This window comes from Nasonia vitripennis, chromosome 2 (assembly GCF_009193385.2).
Source record: "Nasonia vitripennis strain AsymCx chromosome 2, Nvit_psr_1.1, whole genome shotgun sequence".
NCBI lineage: Eukaryota > Metazoa > Arthropoda > Insecta > Hymenoptera > Pteromalidae > Nasonia > Nasonia vitripennis.
In genome coordinates this window covers 22460562-22483760 of record NC_045758.1, presented here as the reverse complement: position 1 = coordinate 22483760, position 23199 = coordinate 22460562, and the positions used below count along the sequence as shown (strand labels likewise).

General features: G+C 40.3%; 1 protein-coding gene across 2 annotated transcripts; it reads left to right on the top strand.

Annotated features, from left to right (window-relative positions):
• Positions 1-10018: 10018 nt before the first annotated feature.
• On the top strand, positions 10019-22915 carry LOC100119224 (DNA-binding protein D-ETS-6-like). Of its 2 annotated transcripts, none has more exons than XM_016983193.2 (5): positions 10019-10646; positions 11532-11862; positions 12519-12782; positions 20027-20294; positions 21048-22915. In XM_016983193.2, exons 1-5 carry the CDS (start codon positions 10434-10436, stop codon positions 21370-21372), a joined length of 1401 nt encoding a protein of 466 aa, XP_016838682.1. In that variant the 5' UTR covers positions 10019-10433; the 3' UTR covers positions 21373-22915. The 2 variants fall into 2 exon arrangements, with proteins under 2 accessions (XP_016838682.1, XP_016838683.1); XM_016983194.3 differs by lacking the exon at positions 10019-10646 and adding an exon at positions 10686-10859.
• Positions 22916-23199: the final 284 nt, after the last annotated feature.

Genomic DNA, 23199 nt, shown 5'->3' with positions numbered 1-23199 from the left:
GGCTGCTTTGAAATCGCCTTTTAGTTTAGCCAAAGCAATCTTTTCTACCAGCAAATTTCAGTTCTCTATACCGCAGCACGTTAAAATAAAACGAGCTTCGCTAAAAAGAGTATATACGAAGAAAAAAACTCCACGTATCGTCGAAGTAACTCTTTGGCATTGACCGTGAAAAATCTATAAGCAGGGAATTCAGACATTGTCTTCATGAATTTTCAAACGCTGTTTTATAACAACAATTAATTGTTTACCGTCGGTCAGAATTCCTCATCGCTATATGTACCTCGGTTATATTTTTATAAGAGTCCTTAACGATTATCTCCCCTACAGCTGTTATTGTATTAGCGCGACCACACTGGTCGAGACATAGCCAAAAATATGGAATTAAAAGATTCATTTGATTAAATCAATGTTTTAATCAGATTTATCTTTTAATTCTCTCTATCTGTTTATCTTCACGTGATCGGATGAATCTACTTGAATTATCTTGAGACTATTGACTCATTATTGATAATAGTGAAGATTTCATATTTACCAACAAGTTTACAAAATTGTTAAATACCTATGAGTAGAAAAAACAAGAGGTTGCATTAGCTCTCGGGAGGTGATCAGGTTGTAGTCTGCATGCCAGAAATGTTTTAAGTTAGAATTATTTTTTTTACCTATATACATATTACAACATTGTGAATAATCTTTGAGCGGACATAATGGTTCTCAGTAACATTTATTCGAAAATTTAATAACGGTGTTAAAATAATCCTTTATTAAATATAGTAAGCCCGGCAATGCAACCTTTGGTAATGTTGCCGAAAGATCGGAGACTATATATCAATTTATCAATTTAGCAGAAAGAGACTAATACAATAACGCGTAGGCTATTGGTGATACTACCTAATTGACATAAAAATCATGTCAATATATTTTTACGTATATAGAATTATACTCCCGCATATGAAGTATAAATAATATGTTCATTTTTTATGGAAAATATTTTTTATTTTATTCAAGCTATTTAACATTTTATAACAAAGGTTTCAAAAATGTTAAAATTCTTTACGTAGATTAAGATCAGCACGATAAAACAATGTACTCGGTGGTAAGTACCAGATTCCGGTGTAACGTTTTATGTAATGCTTCAATTATCAGGTTGTTCGGCTTAACATCCCTCCTTTCAGGAATTATTCATTTCCTGAATGTGAATAGTAAATGAAGAAAAACATGCTGATCTTATCACGGATAAATGGCTTGAGCGCAATAGGCCGTATATGTTTTGTAAACTGCATTATACACACACGAAGAAGGAAGACGAAGGGGAGGGTGGGGGGTCAAAGTTTGAAAGAGGTAAAATATATTTTACAGCTAGATATCTTCTTGATAAAACGCTAGAAAAATTCTGCGAAAAATATGGTCTTTCCATTTAAAATAACCGCTCAACTTTGCGTCCAAATAATCCTAAACACTTAAGGTGGCTCTATAGCGTTGGGTACTAACCAAGCGAGGGCCCTAGGTGGGCTCTTACATTTTTGCGTAAGGATCTGCAGTGCCGTTATCTTAAAAATGTAATTTTTATAAAAATACTTCCTAATGTCTATTACAAAAGTACTTATAGCACATTAGTACATCAATAATCGACCCGAGGGAATAATTGACTTTACTCTGATGTTGCATATTAGTGCTTTATTCACGACTAAACTGTGTAGCCACTTTATTTCCTGAAAAGTAGGACCTATACTTAGCCACCGGCATTATAAAGGAAATGTACGTTTTTTTATTAATTTCTAAAATTTTAAAAAAATTTAAGAAAATTTCCCGGATTTTGCGGGAATTAAGTGAATTTGCGGGAATAAAATGCTACTTTTGTCCTGCTTTTCATGGAAAAAAGTGACTATTATAGTTCAGTCGATCGTGAATAAAATAATTTTTTCGGAGCAATATCTTTGTTCCGTTCAAAATCAAGCCCCAATCTTGTGAATATTGTAAAGGGGGATGGGGGCTTAACAATATTCGAAAGTTTTCAGGTTTAAAATTCACAATTTTTTTTTATAATAAATAAGAAGTTAAAAACTAAGGAATATTATATAATCGAGAAATCAATAGATTGTTTTCAGAGTATATTATACTGGGCGATTATTTCATGATTACGATAAACTCACCGACTCGTGTCTTCGTCTTTTATTTGGTGCATTTTATATCCTGCATTTTCATAAGCCATTATTTAATGATTATGTATAAGACAACAATTATCAACAACTAAATACCACGCGTTTAGACGTTTTTGATATATTGCTTAGTAACTGAGTCATAAAGATCACAATCCCCTTGATGAATAACGATTAAAACTATTATATGACATCAAAGAATTATCACCTGCATATAATATGATTCACATTTAATAAAATATTACCGTCGGATTAATCCATCGATTACTGCAGGGTAGGGTGTCACTCATTCACGAAGTGTTTTAAAAATTGTTAGAATGTGCTAAAAATCTATTCTATGATGATAAATTTTCCAATTCAGTCATCAGTAATGCGTATAACGAGCACAACCATCCAAAATAAGCTATTATTATAACAGCTTCGTTGACAATAATATCCTCCTGTACGCAATCGGACGACTATTTCATGTGAGCTTAATATTTTAATAATTATCGCATGTAAAAGCTATATGTATATTCAATATACAACGCCCTATCTACGTCAACAGAATTATTCCCAGCCATCAGAGATGTAAATTCGCCGCGTGTTCTCCGTTTAAGGAACCGGCGCGTTTCCTCCGCGCGCAAAGCCATCGCGAGAACTAACAACAGTCACGCAGTCGAGCTTCTCGATTCTCTCCTTATAAATTTGTAGTTATTCAAATGCGAGCTAATCCTCTTTATACGTCTCGCGACTCCGGAATACAAGTATATACATATATCATCGTTTAAACGGGGTGGCGCGCGGAGGAAACGCGTCGTTATAATATAGGATACGTCGGCACAGGAGGACACCGCCGCCACCGAGAAAGCTGCCGCGTATGCGCACAGGTGGGGTCGTCGGCTGCAGAGCTCTTTGACCACCCAGTGGGTTCCCGGAGCGCTGGCAACATCAAAGGATAACGTACCGACTCGACACCTTGGCTGCCGCTGCTAAATATGTGTTTTCAAGGTAGATATACAGGCGCCTCGTCGTTTGCCCTGTGTAATGCCTATTTCTCGCTCCGGCTTTTTGTCGCCTTTGTCGCACGTCGAGGCGCCGCCGCGCGCCGATAACGTCTTCTTCTCTTCGCCTGTGCTGGTCTCTACCACTTGGCTTTTGACGACCCGCGTATATATTATGTGCTTTTAAGGCGAGAAGTGAGAGTGAACTTGGCGAATTTGCATTTATATCGAGCCTTGAATTATCGGGGAGCTTCTTTGTTTTATTGCTCGCGGCAGGAAGTATAAATAATGTTGAACCAGGGAGATACTTCTTTTCGTTAAGTTTTTAAAAACGACTTTAAAAACCAATGCAGAAGAACATTAAGCTTTATAGAAAAAAGCAACCGCAAAAATTCGTAACGTAAAGATTTCAACCGTTTAACCGCATTTCATCGCAATCCGTCTCGTGGATATATGATGTTCCCCTAATTCGCTCCTCCTAACTGTTAATCGCATACCATTAAACCACTGTACCATATAACACGTCCGTTCACTCACCATATACAAGGAGCAACTGAAGCTCTATATTTATACCCCTACATACACGCAGCACCTCGTTTTTTCAGCCGCTTAGTCACTCGCTGACTTCCTTTTCAGCAAAGCAGCTCAGCGACAAAAAGAAGTTAATCGTCGAAAACCCGGCGAACTTTGTCGCGCAGCTGCGCCGATTTCACGCGGGAGAAAGAGAGACGCGAAGAAAAAAGGCGCAGAGATATCGCGACCTCACGCACGCGTCTCTGATTCACGCGCGACAAGTGTATTATAGCGGCCCGACGGGTAACGACGATCGTGTAAAGTCGACCGGTGCCGAAGCGTATATTTCGTATATCTGCTTTGGTGCATCGATTTTTGTCGAGCCCACCAAAGTTGGAGATCGAGTATAGGCCTCCCTCGAAGGATCTCCTCTTGAGGCCTCCGAGATTCAAAGGCGGCAAAGATGACACTATTCTCCGTGATTTTTATCGGCTTTCACTTTATGTTTTTCAGTTTGTGTATAAACGTAGGGGGTCTTCGGTGCGGGGAGACAAATGATCGGGAGGTCTTCTTTTATGTTTTATTCGGAAGTTTCTTGGATTTCGGACTTTCGTATAAAATAGAATGTTTATCGTTTTTATTGCCGTCAGATGCACGCGTGATTTATAAATAGATTTTTATTTTGTCTACTGTTAGAAGTGCTGAAATTAGAAAAAAAAAACAAACAATTTAGTACATTTTTTAGTAACGCTGGAAAAAATTCATAATACGTCATGTTACGAGCAAAATATGAATAAAGCCGAAAAGATTCATTTTGGCATATCCGCACGAGCTTTACATACCGTATAATCCACGAGTGATATAGGATGGGCTCCTGCAGCGCTCCACAGCGAGGATCCGGAACGACGACGAGTCAATCCGGGATAACCGGTTAATAGCACGAGGCGCGCGCAGGATCTCTAATTTGAAACGCGCGCTAAGCCGCATCGGAAGTATTCGCGACAATTAGGAAGAAGTCGTCTCAGAGCTTTGTAATTACTGGTTATTTCACATTATACGCTGACTCGAGGGAGTATAGAGGGCAGGTAATTAATCGCCTTCGGATTCCTTTCGCCGAGTGTGGAACCAAAACGCGATCCAAATTTGTTATATTCGATCGATGACCAGTTGATGAGAAATGTTGTTGGAACACGTCGAACCGAAATAGCTCAAATTGAAAAAAAAAAATTAACCCATTCACCACGGCAGTAAAGAAGCGGTCAATTTTGCTGGTATGAAAAAAGAAAAGCATACAGTCTCTTCCCCGCGCCACGCAGTCAAACAAAACTTACACAACACCCGCGCCTACGTAATTGCTCTCTCCCATATACCATCCCGATAAGCATCGACTTTTCTTCTCGGTACCGTCCACCCATACACCTATACACCTTATACACACATCGCAGCGCGCTCCAGTTCTCTCCTCAGGAATTCCTGGCACTCGCGAATAATGCTCGCGGCGCCGCGACTATATAACACACAACGCACACTATCCCACGGCTGTCTCGCTCGCAGAGCCTAAAACACGCGCTCGATCATCTCCCGTGTAACATACGCGCGGGAGAGGCGCGAATACACGCGCTTGTTACGAGAGAGAGAGAGAGAGAGAGAGTGAGAGAGAGAGAGAGAGAGAGAGAGAGAGAGAGGGGGAGAGAGAGTCTGGCGCATGATTCAGCGGCCAAGGATGCGAGAGATGTGAGCGCGCGGGTTTTTCGGTCGCGCGCTGCACCGGCCGCCACGGCTCTTCCGGGAATCCTCCGGTACTCTCTCCTCTCTCCGCTTCTTCGCTGCACGCGTTTGTATTAAAAGTGTGTATGGGAGGGGGGAGGCTCTCCATTCACGGAGCCGATGCTTGCCCGATGACGCGAACGCTCGGCTCTTTGCTTGACCGTGGTTATGTGCGCTGTGTACTTACTTGCTTGCTTCTTTTGCGCGACGCGTCGGGATTACTAATGACCGATTTGTGTCCGTGTGTGAAACGCGATTGAGCGGAGCCCGTTTGACTCTTTGGTCTCGATGGGAAGGCGAAAGGAAATCGTGGGATCGGGACCTGTTGGGTGGTTGCGCACGCGATATTATTACGGTTTGCGGTTTTATCTCGTTCAACTCTTCTGTTACTACTGGAATAATTGCTGGGGTGAGCCAGTGGAAAACGCGGGTAGTGGCGAGACGGGGCGAATTTAATGTAACAGCCTTCATTTTTCACGGAGGTCAAGACGATTTGTTGTTATAATTTTTGTAACGATAATTATGCGATAAGAGTGTTTTTATTTAAAAATTTGGACCATACGCAGAAGTCCTGATGATGTGGGTGCAACATCTCAAATGTTAAACGTATTTCTATTTTGAAAATTTTTACTTTATCAAAAATTAATTTACCTGAAGATAATATATAAAAATATAACGATAAAAACAGAATGTTTTCTTTGCGTCTGATTGTAGCCCTCGATACACGCTCTGAATTTTAATACCTATACATCTTCTTTTTAGTGTGCGCTATACCTAGAAAGAGTCTTATACAAAATGCAGAGAAACCATAAACGAAACATACTGTAGGCTAAGTTATACCTGTACGTAACTGTATACTCATAATAACTAAATAGACGTATACAATATGCATATATTATTATCTCCAAAAACTATAAAATAATTAAAAGTATCGATTCTCGACAATATAGGCGTTACGTTATAAATACTCCAAATGACATACATATTAATCAACGAGTTAATTCAGAAAAATGACGATGATCCTTTCCCACTAAAACCAACCAGCCCTAATCTCCCTCATTCACAGCAATTATATCCCTGCGAGCTACCTTACACACAACAGCCAAGCATATAACGACCACTTTCTTCCTCAGTTCCCTCGAACAGTCCACATAAATCTCATGCACCTGGCCCCAACTGCAACAATAGCACACAAGCCCCATATCCACAAACGCGCGCGCGCGCGCGCGGCGCATCCCATAGAGAGGGAAACGGTGAATTCGTAGGAGGAAGAATCAACAGCCGATACAGGGGACCGTTTTCTCGGCAGCCGCATTTCCGAGGAACTCCGAGGGTCCGCCGCCGCCGCCTTCGATTATATCGACCGACTTTCGTGTGCGCGCCGCGAAGAAAGGCGCCGAAAAGAAGCGGGAGAGATCTCCGCGAGCGAGAGAGAGAGAGAGAGAGAGAGACAGAGAGGAAGTCGCTTTGGTTATATTATTTTTCTAAAAGATCGATCGCCGCCGACGGACACACGCCGCGCGCGTTCGACTCTCCTTATCCTTTTGATCTCGCGCCTTATACCGCGATTATTCCTAGCTCTATAATACATAATGTGACCGTGTGTATGGAGACCGGTAACGCGATATCCAATGTTTTGTAATAACGTTGACTTTTTTTTATGATTCGCAGCAGCGCGGCGGCACGACTTTGCCACCGGATGTCGAGAATTACGGCGAGACTTCGTTTTCGTCGGCTCTGATAACTGCGAGCATTATCGCTGCGATTAAATCACGATACGGCTGTACTATTAATCTGTTTGGTGAATCTTTATTATAATATGCGAGTTGCGAAGAAGAATGGCTTGAATATTTTAGCGCGCTTGCTTCTGATGTAGACAAATTTGGCTTTTTGCTCTTTCGGTCGAAGAGATAGCTATAGTTTTATATTCGTCAAATCGTGATCGTTTACGCTGAAATGGGTCTTGATCCTTATCGCCAGATTTGCGGTATACCTTTGATCTCTATTAAAAATATGACAAATGACATATGCATACAGCTTATTAATGCTGTATGATTTGTAAAGATGGGAGAGCTTCTCACTAAGTATGAGGGTAATATGTAACCCTTTTGAAGTAGATCAACTTGGTTCAAGCCACATTCGACATTAAAACGAAACATTTTGCACGAATAAATTATAATACTGAGAGTACTGCGTGCAGGATTATTTTACGACTTTAAAAAAAAAATTAATTATTTTATATGATATTAAAAATATAAAGATGGGATTTCATACTAATAGCACGGCGAAAAGGACAATAAAAACAAAATTAGAAGAGCCAACCCTTGTACACAAATAAAAACTCCATTAAATAACTTTTTACGATAACGTTTCGTTTAGTGTGGTTACCAAGCTCTTTCGATCTTTATTACAAAAAAATATCAAGAATTATTTTTACATACGCATACCAATTAAATAGAACATGTCACATGTTTGACATGTCAACATGTCACATGTTAAATAATAATACTGAGAGGAAAAATTGCTCGAGTCAATAACAGTCCTCGGTTGTGTGTGTGCGATGTCTGGCTTTTATACATAAGTTAAGTGGTCACTAATGAGTACTACGATTACAGCGATTACAGTGTGACGTATCATAATGCATGAAACAGATAACGGTGTAAACTGTAGTTATTGACAGATTTGAAAATTAATCAAGGAAAAACAAACGATATTGAAATCAAACAGAAATTCTGTAAAGACATTACAAACAAAATCAAGAAAAATTATCTATTATTAAGAATGGTCATAAACGTTTTTGTGCATAACTGAGATGCAACTTAATTTTCATCAAAGTAAATTTTGATATGTAACTAGTTTACTTATATAATATATTATTCATCGTTGGTGAACAATTTTTTAATTCAAAGTAATTGTTTATTAATAGTATTTTTATTCACATTAATAAAGAAGCTCTCTGAAATAAGTCTCTTAAATCTATTATACTTTCGCGATCTTGAATTATAATATGTGAAATGAAAACAATGTGACAAATTACTAATCATTATTATAATGTGTGTCGGATTCGGTAGTAATTTATCTTTGGGTATTTTTATATAATCCTTGTTTTAAAATTTATTTTGTTTGACCAATATATAAGAAAAGAACATATTTGAAATTCTTATACAATGTTGGTTTCATTCCATTTAACTATTACATCATTACCTAACTCGACAATAACATTCAATTTATGTGTCATCAACAGAACGCAATGTACAGGTGCCACATGATTTATGTATAACAGCCAAACGTCATACACATACAATCGAGGACGGTGTTTGTTTTGATAGAATATTTGTATGTGAATGTCGAAGATCTAATCAAGAATAAAATGTGCCTTATATACACACACAATGAACATAAAATTCGATATGGAATGCGATGATGTGAACCTATGATTAATTTGTGATATTAAATTAATGATAACGTATATAACGCATTGTTACTTTAAGCTGAAATCAAATCTTAAACTATAAACTATTTATTGGTTTAACATTAATTAAAACTATTAAGGTTGATGGGATCCCTAAACAGTATACTAGTTCACTCTATGGGACAAAAAGCTATTTTGATTTGATACTCAGAACAGTAATTAATTTGCAACACAAAGCAAAGCAATATAAGTTTTTCATTTTTCTGGTCTGAAGCTTTCAGGAAAATTTTCGTTACTTTTATTTATTTTTATATTTCTATAGGATTTTTTACTTTACTCTGGTTATAAAATCCTCTTGATTATAATTTTTGTAAAACATGTAATTTAATAATTACATAATTGTGTGATGAGGAAAATAATAATTTCGGTAATTTTTGCGTTAAGTGTACTGAGAGATAAGTATATTGGATAAAAATATTTTAGCTTGTACATTTTCGAGTGTAAAAAATTTTGTTACGGCCAGCCGTGACTGTACATTAAAATTATATGTTGAAAATGATAATTTTAAGCATAGGATTTTTGAAATTCTTCTCGACCTTAACTTGGATAAAGTTGGTCGCGTGCATTCATAATGAATAAAATTTCAAACCCGATGAATATTTTCCAGAGAAACAAACAAAAATGCGCACGTGAACGTTTTAATGCAATATACACGATTTATATTTACTCCTGCGCTTCACACGTCAAAACAAATCTGACGACTCGTGTAAAGGGTGTGCGAAAGTCCAGAACATCAAACAAACTAATAATACGCCATACACAAAGGAAAGCAAACGATGCGCATTAACCCTACCCAATCCCAATCAATCACACAACCCTCAGAGCGCACCTGTAACCTTAGATCCTTAAGAAGACGAAAACAAACGCCTCACACATGACACCTCCACCAACGCCCGCATACCCCACCTCGGGACAAATCCTCCCAATTACACAAGGCCGATATCATAAGCAAAGGAAAAAAAGCGTCGAGCCCTCCGAAAGTCAACTCCCACAATATCCCCCACTCGTTCCCTCTGCGAATGCCTATATACAGCCGAGATCTTCCACTCTTGCCGCTCAGCCACAAGAGAACAGCAGCTAGCTTACTTATATCCACATCGCGCGCGAAATGAATCCGCAGCCGCCGGGGAGTCGAGCGCGGCCAGCAAACTCATCCGGATCTCGCATCAGTTTGTAAGCCGTGTTCGTATCATCGGCACAGCTGCATCGCGGCGCGCGCCAAAATCTCTCTCTCTCTCTCTCTCTCTCTCTCTCTCTCTCTCTCTCTCTCTCTCTCTCTCTCTCTCTCCGCGCGCGCATCCCTTCGCTCCAGTCATTCGGCTTTGGTGAATGAACGCACGAGCACGTGGCCCCCGCGGTGTATAGTGCGGATTACAATATTATACGCGTATATTCGTCATTCGGAGCGTATACGCGCAGTGAGATTCGTCAACCGGATGCGGACGCAGCGCGAGGGAGAGGGAAAGTCGGAAAGTCCGCGGATGACTCGACAGCAGCTGAAGCAGCGAAGGCCTCGACGATTTCCCGCTAACAGCCGCCCGTATGTATGTGAATCATCGTCGCGGCGGCGGCGGTAGCTCCTCGCCGACGACGAGCCAGCAGCAGCAGCAACAGGAGTGTCCAGTTGACGCTAGAACTTCTGCTCGAGAAGTCGACGATGGCTCCGCGATCGACGAGGGCCTACTCGCCGGCTCTTATAACAGTCAGCAGACATCCACCGTCGGACAGCTCTCCGCGAGCTTTAACTGCTACCTGGTAATTTCTCGCGCGTGGTTGCAATATTGTTATGCGTGCATTGCATATTTTTCTGTGATTGCTGCAATCTAACAGTGAACCTGTGATACGTATCAGTGATTGTGATGTATAATAGTTTTGATAAACTTTTTTATACATGTATTGAGCGTTGCATAAATTAAATTTGTATCGAACTGTCTGTGCTATGTATAATGGATCGTTCAGATGATAAATGTGTGTAACAAAATAAGTCAATGGTTTTTAGTTTTAGATTTTCGCACGTGGGTATATAGTAATATAGTCTTATAGCCGATAAGGACGGGTTTTTAAAGGTGAAATGTAGCGTTGCACAAGTAGAACGCGCCGTTGCCAAAGAGTTTCAGGATGTCTTCGGAGCACGTGTAACTCGTAAGCCGGAACTGAATGAATCAATGCGTGAAGTTTTTTTCGATGTTTGAAGTCGGGCTGACGTATTTTAATGAAATGTTAATTTTGAAGATAACTCGAGTGTCCTACTTTTCCTGCTGTTCGTTTTATTGACTTCGCGATTCTTTGATTGTGCATTCTAAAATACAATTTAATCCTATGTCTAAAAGCAGTTTGGGAATATTTTGAATTTAACAATGTTTACAATGTTCTTTTAAAAACGAAAATTCCAAAATACAAACAGTAAAGCGCATATCATGGGTATTTCAAAAGTAAAGGACACGTTCGATACATATAGTATCTAATACAGCAATCGAACAAAATCTGAATCGCTCCATTCCAATAAAATAATAAGATAATAGTATTGAACAATACAGTTAAATTCAACCCGATCGAAGAAGTACTAAAATTACCAAATTAAATCAACCAACTACACTCGGCACGATTGATAACAAAAAAAAAATCCTCTGCCCAATGTAGGAAAGGTCGACCAGCTACACATCGAGCTCGAGCTCGGCATCCTCGCCGCTGGTGGACGCAGTGTTGGGCCTGGAGGAGTTGGACCGGCTCTGCAGCGAAAGCGAGCAGCAGTCATCCCCCGGCGAAGACCACTTCATACCGGCGCCGTCCTTCGAGGCCCTCTTGAGGATCAGCGAAGCGTCGCAGGATCATGGGCCGCCACCAGCAGCACCAGCAGCACCGGCAAAACCCGAAGCAGAGGAGGACTCTGGTTCGGTGGGAAACGGAAGCGAAAGGACGGAGCAGCCCGAGGAGGAGGCCGGACAACCGGAGCCGGTTATGCTGCCGTCGGGTGAGTCACGCGCGCATGTGCACTTGCGCATATATTTGCTCCTTTGGCGTTATATGGGGATGCTTTTCACGGGAAAACTTGTTCCCTTTTTTTTATAGAGGTGTGTATAGGTACGGGTGGAGATGGTTTTGAGGAAGCCGTGGATCAGGATTTGCGCGTTATTTTTCACCTGACTTTTGTGCTTGCTGGCGAGTTTTCAAATTTGGATAGCTCAAACATTTATGCTTATCTTTGATTTTTCTGAAAACATTTACTACGTGAGTAATTATACTTTAGCATTTTTTGTTCAAATCTGATCAAATAACATCAAATTTCGAAAATTTGCAAAACAAGACGAAGCCAGCGCGTATTTACGATGAGTTAACCCCATGACTAAGACTTTTTAACGTTTTATTTATTCCGAGAAACGTATACGCGTAGTCTAAATATAAATTTAGTTGCGCGGGAGAGTCTAATTTTAAAGCATGAATGAAGCGCACTCGAACCCCGCTCATCTCCAAATCATAATGCCGCGCATACATTCTCCTTTATACTGCGTACCTCTTTTATTTGTTCAAACTGCGAAATCAACAACTGCGAATTCCAAATCGATACCCTGCCTACATAAACATCACACACACACAAGCGATCCGCCCTCACTGCTTCCTTTCCATCAGATCCGTCGGAGTGGAATTCGAGTCACGTAAGCTCCTGGCTCTCCTGGTGTAGCCAGGCTTTCTCCCTGAAGCCAGTGCCGACGATCGACGCTCTGGGCTCCCCCAGTACCACCGGTCGAGATATCCTGGACTGGAGCCTAGCCCAGTGGAAGGAACGTTGTCCGGGAGGCTCGGGTCGTGTTCTCGCCCGACACCTGGGCTACCTGCGGCTTCAGGCCACCGGACTTCGCACCGACGCTCTCCTGCAAGAAGAAAAGTCAACCGGTGAGTCATGCCTCTCCTTTTCTCTCGTTTTACACTCTTCGATATGTGCAGTGGGAGGGGAAGAGCATTACGGACGTTTTTCAGCATAAGCGAACCTTTTGCATTCTTAATAAGACGTTATAGTCTTCGAGAGGATGCCGAGAAGCGATTATGTTGTTCGCGGAGAGGAGCGAGAAGCTTCTTTTTGGAGTTTTTGGTATTCTCGGAGATTCTCGGCCTTTTGAGGAAAATTCCGATATCTCTCGATGTTTCTTGTTCGCTGCGTTCAACAATCTATGCAGTTCTGTAGTATAATGAACTATTTATACATTTCGTTCGTGCGGCGTATTCAAGAAAAAAAATAAGACCAACTTTGCTTCTCGAAATTTCGGCTGCGATAAGACGCTCACGAGAGAGTATAATATAAACAGATCATAAAAATATTGCGAAACGGCAGTCGAATATACACGCGCACAAGTATATAAACCTGCAGGATGAATCACCGATGAATAATTAATTAATCGGTCGAACGCTATATAAGTGCAAAGCACCTCTTTCGATCAAACGAGCTTCGCACAGAAACCGAGAAAATTGAATTCTCCGAATAAGTCGAAATAAATTGTACACTGTTTTCTATTCCGTGTAAACTCGATTAAAATTCGAAAGGCGTACAACATCGACACCCAAACTTTACGCAACAATAAACTCACTCTTACATTCATTAATATAAATTCAATTAAAGCACATAATTAAATCTTAATTCGCATCAACTCTCGTTTCGAGAACTTCAGGAGCTCGGTCGCGAGCGACGGCGAAAATAAAATTCAGACCGGCGAGAGATCAGCGCCGCGGCCTTGCGCTGCAGAAAATGAGCGTAATTTCTCGGAACCGATATACATGCGCGCGAGCGAGCGCTTGATGCTTTATACGGATCTTATATTAGGAAATCCCAGCTGTTGCTGTGTGCTAACTTTAAAAGTAAAGGTGTCTTGCATTTTTTCTCTCGACGTCTTTTTTTTCAACAGCAGTTCGCTTCGAAATACCTGAATTGCAAACATTGGCTTGCGCACACGGGCATCGTCTTTTTCAAGAAAGGCAGATAGAGAGTGAGAGAGAGATATATCTGACGCACTTCTGTGAAAGGATAATACTGGTTGCGAGGCTTTCTTAGATTTCGATTGCGTAATGAACTTTCGCGGTTATGAAGCTTTTGGCCATATTCTTATAAAACTTCTCGATGCGCGAGGCTGGAGACGTAAATCGTATATTCATATACGCAAATTAAAAATTAGTTTGTAGTTTGTGCAAATATAAATTTTCTCACACCATGAGATCAGCGACCTGCGATATGATAGTTATACTCTCACAAGGCTTGTAAAATTATTAATACTCATACCTGCTGCGGTGTATTAATACAACGCGCACTATAATGCAAAACACGAAATGCACACAATTATTTAAATATATTAATCTCCTCGGCTTACATCCGCGATCCCTCGTCAGGACACGCATTTAGGTACCCCCGAGTCGAATTTTCTCCGGAACAACTCGTATACACTCACGTTATAAAAAAAAAAAAAAAAAAAAAAACACGTCCACTAGCTATACACGCAATCACAGTGCACTCGCTCGCGCGCACAGGTACCAGGACCGCAAGCGCGCCCGCGAAAATATCCTTAATCCCATAAATATTCATCGGCGGAAGTACAGCTAGCGAGAGCGAAAAAAAAGAATAATTTAAACGAAACTGACCAGCGTGAAAAATCTGCTCTCTCGCGTCGAGTCGCGCGGGCCGCGATAATCTCGTTCCTAAAACTGGAACCTTACTTCGCCCCTACGCCCTATAAACATACGTATACGTACAGAACGTCAGTAGAGCCTATGCGCTGGAATGGGATTCCTGCGTATACGTATAGCGGCAGGTACGCACGCGACTCTGAGGGTCCTTTAATAGCCCGGGGGGCTGTCTATAGTTATACACACTGACCGGAAGAGGCTAACCGTTCCCCCGGGGGTCGCAGCTATAGAGTGTATATAGAGACCTTTGGCGACGACGACTTAAACGCTCGCACGCGCGCGCGCGCGAGCCCTCTACTATACTGCGCGCTCCGAGAGCGATGTCCATTATCGATAAGGTCCGGCTAGTGCCAACTGGGTGAAAAGTAAATATCGCGCCGATAATGAGCCCGATAGATCTCGGCCGGAGATCAATTTGGAGTCTTAAGTCTTTTTCGGATAACTCTGCCCGCTGCTGCACCCCCTTCGTCTTTATTTTTTATTTGCTTTTTTTGTCGAATTTATAGGGGCATGGGGAGTAAGTGGTTTAATTTCGTTATTCTATTGTATTTCTTGTCGTATTTTCGGAGGCGACAGTAATTTATACATACTGTTAACCTTGAGTAAGGATACCGAAAACTTATAGTTCTTGTGTAGTAGACTGGAATATAATAATAAACAATACGGGCGCGAAGGAATGAAAATGCAGAGGCAATAAAAATACAACGATATTCACTTTGGTCGTTATCGCTTGAACCCTGCATAAACGGGCAATCCGGGACTTCCTCCGCAATACTTCAGCAACTTTTTCACCGTCCCATTAGAATTTCAGATTTATTGCGCGCTTCATAAGTTCAATATGGCACTTTGATTTCATTTTTCTTCAGCCCGGCTTTTCATCCCATACATACGTAAGGCGATACGTGCGCTTTGTTCTGTTTTATTGAAAGAAATTTAAATGATATGCAGAGATAATTAATTAATAAAGTACGTTCGATCGATTCAAAGAAGACTGTTACCCAACAGCACAATAACCCAGGCTGAAATTCTAAGAAGGAGCACTCGCAATCGGCACACACGGAGCCGCACTTTGTCACAGAACGGATAATAACAATGCTATATCGCTGCAGCCGCGCGCATACGTTATAACAAGTGGTTTTTCAGGCGTAAAAAGTGCAATTTCCCACAGCGGCAGGTCAGAAGGACGAGAGGCTCTCTAGTCTTATGTACTCGGGCGCATATTATAAGACCCAAGACGGAATTAATGGGGTCCTCGCGAGGATATACCTCCGCGCGGCTGCCGGCTTCGCAAAAAAGGTCGCGGATCCTTCGACCCGGCGAGAGCTCGAAATTCCGGAAAATCTGGCGCCGAATCAAGCCTCATTGCGACAATGAGTCGTTCTCGAGACACACGGTGCAGTATAATGTAATATGTGCGTGGACATATAAGAGAAAGGTTCGCCGCGAGTGAGATGGACGCGGATAAATTTTGAGGCCTGCGCGTGCTCGAGCGTGAGAGGGATATCATGGAAGAGCCATGTGAAAGTTGCTTGGAAACGATTGTGTACACTCATCAATAACGTTTTTTCCGAGCAATTTTTCCAAGCTATAGTAAAATCATATAGGCGAAACAGAGAAAAGTAAAAAAGTCTACCCCGTAAGGTGTATCCCAGCCCCGCAAAGCGCAAGAGAGCTGAGAGCGAGAGAGAGAGAGAGAGAGAGAAAGGGCGTGAGAGGCACGCCTGGCACGTTAAGCTCCGGGAGATATATAGCGGGCCGTTTGAATAAGACTGTACCGGCTCTCTCTCTCTCTCTCTCTCTCGTCGACTCACCCCAGCGCCGGCCGTTTATTAAGCGAATCAGTGTTATCGCGGTGAGAGTCCTCATGAATAAGGCATCGAGAGTTCGCGTGGCTCGGGGGTTGGCGCCTCTCGCGCCCGGCAAAGCTCCGGCACCGCGGGGCGCGGATATATTGTTTTCTTGATGAGCGAAAGCTGCCAGCCGCGTCTGCGCGCGCTATATAGCTCTGTGTGTGTGTGTACGTATACCCTGACGTTTCTGCGATTCTATTGACGCGTCGATTTCGCGGCTATTTTATACACGTCGCGCTGCCCTTGGATTACGATGATCGTCGAAATCTCATGGGGTATCATCGCCGTGGAGTATCGTATAATTATGATACGACCGTGCGAGGCGTGCGTGCTGCGATTATTTAGCTGCGCTTTCAGTCGAGGGGACAGCGGTCGTCGTGAACGCGTTGACTTATTTGCATGTCTTTTGATTTTTTTATTAACTTTCGAGCTTTTGGAGTGCGAAAGATTTGAGTTCAAAAATCAATCTGCGCAACTCTATCGCGATAGCCGCCGAGAAATTTATCGCAGCTCGAGTTCGTCCTCCCGGCGAATAAATAAATCCCCATTAAAAGTATTTACAGAAGCGATCAGTGAGCGTTTATCCGCGATGGAGTGCACTGCACTGTATATATAGTGGAAAAAGACGTATGTGGAAACGCGGCGCGAAAGGGAAAGAAAGCGGCAGCGACGTGCGTCGTCGGGCCACTGCTGCAGGGGTTGAAGAATGGGGCGGCGAGTGGAGAGGGACGTGGAGCCAGGAAGAAGGGAGGGGGGTGGACGATAAGGTCTGAAATCACTCGGGGGTAAAGGTCGCTCAGTTACGCTCCGTCCGCACCAACTAGCTGCAGTCGTATACTTACTCCACTGTCATCACATATAAGTGTAAACGCAGTTCGTCGCGCCGATCGCACGTATCGCTCGCTCGTTTATACGTGTATAGACCGTGTCATCAGCTGCTGGTGCGCTTCCGCGTGTTGTACCTGTGCTATTTTTAGTTTTTCTTTTGTTTCTATTTCTGAACGGCGCGTTTTTTTATTTTTTTTTTTTTTTGTAACTTTTAATTTATTTTTAATTAATTTAAAAGCACACGAAAAGCTACTGGACAAATAGATTTGTTGAATTGAAAATAGTTATAATTGTAGTTTACGATATAACATGTGACTTGAAAACATCGAAGAAGTATAATAAATCACATACGTTCGAAGTAAAAGTAAAAGAAAAAAAAAAGAAAATGCATCGGGTTCTGTGCATGGTCATCTAATATGCGCCACGTAATACTGGACTTTCGGCCTTACGAGGCTCACAATACGAAGGACTAGTCCTTCGGGGAATCGAGTGATGTGGAGGATCCAGACTCATCCGTTGCATCTTCAGCAGGAGACGCGGCTACATCCTTCGACAGCGGCTATTCTTTATAACGGTAGTCTAACGGTTTGAAACTACCTTTAAGCGCGAGTAGCTTGTGATATTGTATTTCCGCTGTTTGCAAATGCACGTTGTCAAAAGAGTGAAAGACGAAATTATGATTTAAAAACGTACATCTTTTTGAATAAAATAAACCATTTTAAAAAATGCAGATTATTGGTTAAATTGGAATTTTCGGAGGATTAAAATTGTGAATCGGTTCAAACAATTGCTTCAATAAATAAAACCCTTAACATTTCACCCCTGTTTAATTATACCCCACTCTACTTCTACCTCGCTATTATGTATTTATAGCAAATGCGCGTCAAGAATGTATGAGAAATCGAACAAAAGCGTCAATTTTATTCGAGAAGAATTCTTTAATTTGACGCAAATTACAAAATTACGTACCTACTTGTAGACTTTTCGTTCCACTTTATTTTAAGGTTTCGTTATTTCTAAGAACACCTACAAGGTTTTCTAACGACGCATGGGTTTTTCCAGAATCACGAGTTGAATGCTCAGCTGCGTCTTTCACTCGGATGAGTCATAGAGTGAAAAACATCTCCCACGTAAATTTATTTAGATTTTCACTTCTTCGAATTATTCGACTTTGATTCTCATCATCATTTAATACCTAGTTTCGTCATAATATTTCACTGATATATAGGTATACGTACATGCTGCTCGATATACATATATATACACACACACACACACACACACACACACATATATATATATATATATATATATATATATATATATATATATATATATATATATACGTGTGTGTCACTTGGGTTATTCAGACATTAAAAGTTCAATATACTAGTATGTTAATATTAAAAAAAAATTATCTAAATTTAATGGCGTGTTTTAAATTCAAAACATTGAGTGTTAATTGTTTCACAAATAAAATCATATATTAACTCACAATATTTAACAATAGGCGAGGCAACCTAATCATTTTGATGAGCCTATATAACTAAACAATTATGAAAAATCATTTTGGAGCAACAATTTTCGTTACCATTTAATAAATTCTGCTTTTCAACTAGAATCATTTTATTTAGCATTTCTACATAGAGATGAATAATTCTTTAAGATATGGAAACTAATGGAAAATAATTTTGACAATAACTTTGATTTAAAAGGATCATTCCCCTTATTAGTGCAAGATTTTATATGGAATTTTATTATAATATATAGGCTCACTTTTAATCAACCAAGAATTGAAGATACGGATGAAATTTTAGCAAAATGATTAGATGAAAAAAAAACATCTTTTATCTAATCTTTTTCGTGTATGATGTAAAATTGTTTGTCTCCGATTCTGCAAAGCAGAAATATATATTAGTGAAGGCATTAGATATAATTAATACCCGTCGATTGCGTGGCAATGAATCATTACTATAATATATAATAATGAAACATCTTTACACGCTCTCGCTGTAAAACTTATCAGCTTTGCCAAACTTACAGAATCTATAAATTCAAAATTGAAAAACACCTGTTTAAGTATGACTTTACTATAATACAAAAAATGTATTATAACTGCAAATAAATAAAACTTGCTATATAACTAGGGATTATTCAGAGACTCGAAGAATTGTTTGCAATTTTTAAAATTAATTTTAATTTTTTTGTAACTATAACGTAGTATAAAATAAAAACTGAATATTATTCAATTGAATGCCTAATTGTTCGTCCAAACAGCAAATTAACATCGAGCAAAACCACGAATGACTGACGTTTTCAAAGCCGTGATGGCCGCGTCTCCTCGTATCAGGCGGCGAAGATCCGTCGCATGGCTGACGAATCTCTCGCGCGCTAAATCATAAGCTAAAAAAGCGCCTCACCGTCATCATCGTCGAATCCGTTCTGTTAGCGAGAAAACGCGAAAAAGCCGCTACCGCGAGCAGTGAAAGGCGTCAGCCGCTTGTATCCCATATAATACACGACTTACGCCGTAAAACCTCTCTAAACAAATGAGCAGCGAGCCACATCCCAGAGCCGATTCGCCGGAATCGAAGGCAAAAAATTCGAGTGTATGCGATGCTGTATAATATAGAGAATATAAAGATAAGCGGGATATATATATATAGTAGTGCTTGAGCAGCGTGCGTGAGTGTAAACGCCTTTCTCTCTCTCTCTCTCTCTCTCTCTCTCTCTCTCTCTCTCTCTCTCTCTCTCTCTCTCTACATTCCCCCTTTTCAACTTGGCTTTCAGAGAGGTTCGGCCTCCTGCAGCGCACGTGCTCGCTGATTGGCGCGGCGGGCGGTGCCGGAGCCACGGGGGCGTCCGTCGGAGGCGGCCAGGTCCAGCTCTGGCAGTTCCTTCTGGAGCTGCTCGCCGATTCGTCCAACTCGTCCTGCATCGCGTGGGAGGGCTCGAACGGCGAGTTCAAGCTCACCGATCCTGACGAGGTCGCCCGTCGCTGGGGAGAGCGCAAGAGCAAGCCCAACATGAACTACGACAAGCTCTCTCGCGCCCTCAGGTAAGCTATACGCTACAGTTCTATATTTTTTCCTGTAATATTGCCGTACCAGCAGCCCTCGATGTATCGACTCGATTTGTCGTCGCGCGAGGAGAGAAAGCTCCGCCGAGCTTCTCTTTCGCTCGCCTCGAGTTGCCGACGACGGCGTAAGTGCTGATATGCTTGCAGTGTGTGGCGGTTTATTTTTGGATGCGCTGATGCAGCTCGTTTGCAATTTGCGGTGCTGGTGGTGGTGGGATTTTTGAGTGATTTGGAACGTGTGGCGGAAAACGTTTGAAGGGTGATGAGATGGGCTTTTTAAAGCATTTTCAACGAGTTCTCGCTGTATGCAACTGTTTATACCTTGTCTTCTTAGTTCTCGATCACACAAAACTCTGCTGTGGTATAAGTTATAATTTTAAGTCTCTTTCAAGAAATTTTCTTTGGGAGAAAGCCAAAAGATATATAGTTTGGTTGATATCAAATAATAGACTATTATTTTTTAGCTGTATAATGTATCTTTTAATTCCATCCTTCTTTACTTTACTATAGATCAGTTTATTTTGTACAAGACGAAACTATATGTCACTATACAAGTGTTTAATACTATAAACCTTTGGTTATTATACCACTTTTGCCCTTCTATATCTCAAATTCCAAAGTTCAAAACTAGCATTGGTGTGTATTCCTCATTCTAGTTAGAGTGTAATTTCTCCACGAAAAAACTTCCTAACTCAAAAAATCTAACCGACTTTCGTCTGCTCATCCCCGCAGGTACTACTACGACAAGAACATAATGACGAAGGTTCACGGCAAGCGCTACGCCTACAAGTTCGACTTCCACGGACTGATGATGGCCTGCCAGGCGCAGGCCGGCGTCGGGCTCGACGGTGCTCCCATGGTCGGCAGGTCCGGCCATCATCCTCACCCGGCGCATCATCACCCGCATCATCATCCGCCGCAACACCATCACCTCTACGCCAGCGGAGCAACTCACCCCACGACGGCTCAGCAACACCACGCGGCTGCTGGACCACCGCCGCCGCCGCCTCCACCCCCGCACTACTGCTGGCCCTACAGATACTCCCCGCCGACGTAATGTCGGCTGTGATTTTATGAACGTTATGCTTTTGTGTATAGTTATGTATAGATATATAGCATGTGTGAAAGTGAATTTGAGAGAAAACGATCACGTGGTTGTTATAGCGTGTGTATAGGATGCAATATTTTTAAAAGAGCGTTTGAAGTGCGAGAGAATTTTATGATCGCAGTAAAGCTGGCTTTAATACCATTTTTTTTTATTTTGTTTTGGGAAGAATTCTACGAGTTTTATGTACCTAGACTCATATGTTATCATTGAATGTTATTGCTCAGTTGGTTGTTGCGTTAATCCATCATTTTTTGTAATATTTACACACTGTAAACTTGTACTAACATATTAACGATATTGTAATAGTTAGGAACAAGGTTTTGACGGAAGCTTTGGGTGAAAAATAGTTTTGCCTGGGAAAAAAATCATATGGTTCTTACGAATCATATATTATTCTATATAGCATCATATTATATAGACTATGTTAAGTTAAATACTTGGTTTCTCGAAGAAAAATCAGCTGATATATACAAATGTGATAGTGCAAAATAATACTTAAAATATCACGAAAATTCATCACAATCCTTACAAATAGTGATAACACTGTCTATATAAATTTAAGAATAAAATCGTTTATAATACAATAAAATACATCAATTTATATATTAATAAACCAGTTTGAAGGTTTTGCGAGGAGCTAAACATGTTTAAGTTTATTACTTCTATACTCATTATTGCATTCATCACAGTTTTGAAAACAATGCGCAAATGTAATTAAATATCAATTTATTCTTCAAATCATAATGTAACATTGGCAATAAAGAAAATCTTGAAATATTCGCAGCGTTAGAAATCAATGCTCAATAAAGAACGTAATATGTGTGTGATGTGATATGAATTTGTGGTAATGTTTGAAGTATATTGTATAAATGTAATACGTTGAGGCTATGTGTAACTTGAGTAAATATACATTAATGTAGGATGCTTTTGTATTTTTAAATTATCCATGATTACATTTAAAATATATAGTTTAAAAAGTATATAAGTATGAACAAATGTAATATGAGATTGTACGAAAGTCGTTTATAGTCAAGAAAATTGAATACCATTAACACATATAAGAGGTATAAATATTAATATATCCAAAATTACATTGTATAGTTATTAATTTCTTGTTGTTCACTATAGATATAAATATATATATATACTTACAATAAAGTATAATTGATTGGAAACAAAATAAAATGTATATTTGCCGTCCGATTTTTATAAAAAGCAATAATAATTTTACCATATACTTTTACTGGCATGATAAATTTGACAATAATTGGTTAATAGTATTCAATTAAGTTGGCTAAAGAAGAAATTTCTATTTGTAAATATAACGCCATATGATGAATGTTTTACGTCATTCTTCGGAGAATCAATTGAGCCACGGTTAGAAGAATCAGAGTCTATATACTGATGTGTGCAGTGTACATTTTATTGATGAAAGTAACTTCCGTAAGAGAAAGTATGTATTTAGAGAATAAAATATAGGTAATAAACACGATGAAAGTTGTATCTTATTAATTCCTTTTACTTTTTCAAATCATATCGTTTCTGTTTATTTATGCATAAAAGCATATTATACGAAACATCAAGTTGAATCGCAGACGTCCTGTCAAAAAATATTCTTTCTCGTATAACAGATTGCATATTCCATGACATGGTGTATTTTATTATTTTCATTTTGCGCATTCCTATTGGGCTTCTGCACTATATACTTTTAACGCAATATAATATATACTATATGCACTAAATATTATTGGAAGATATACGCTTAAGTAATTACTG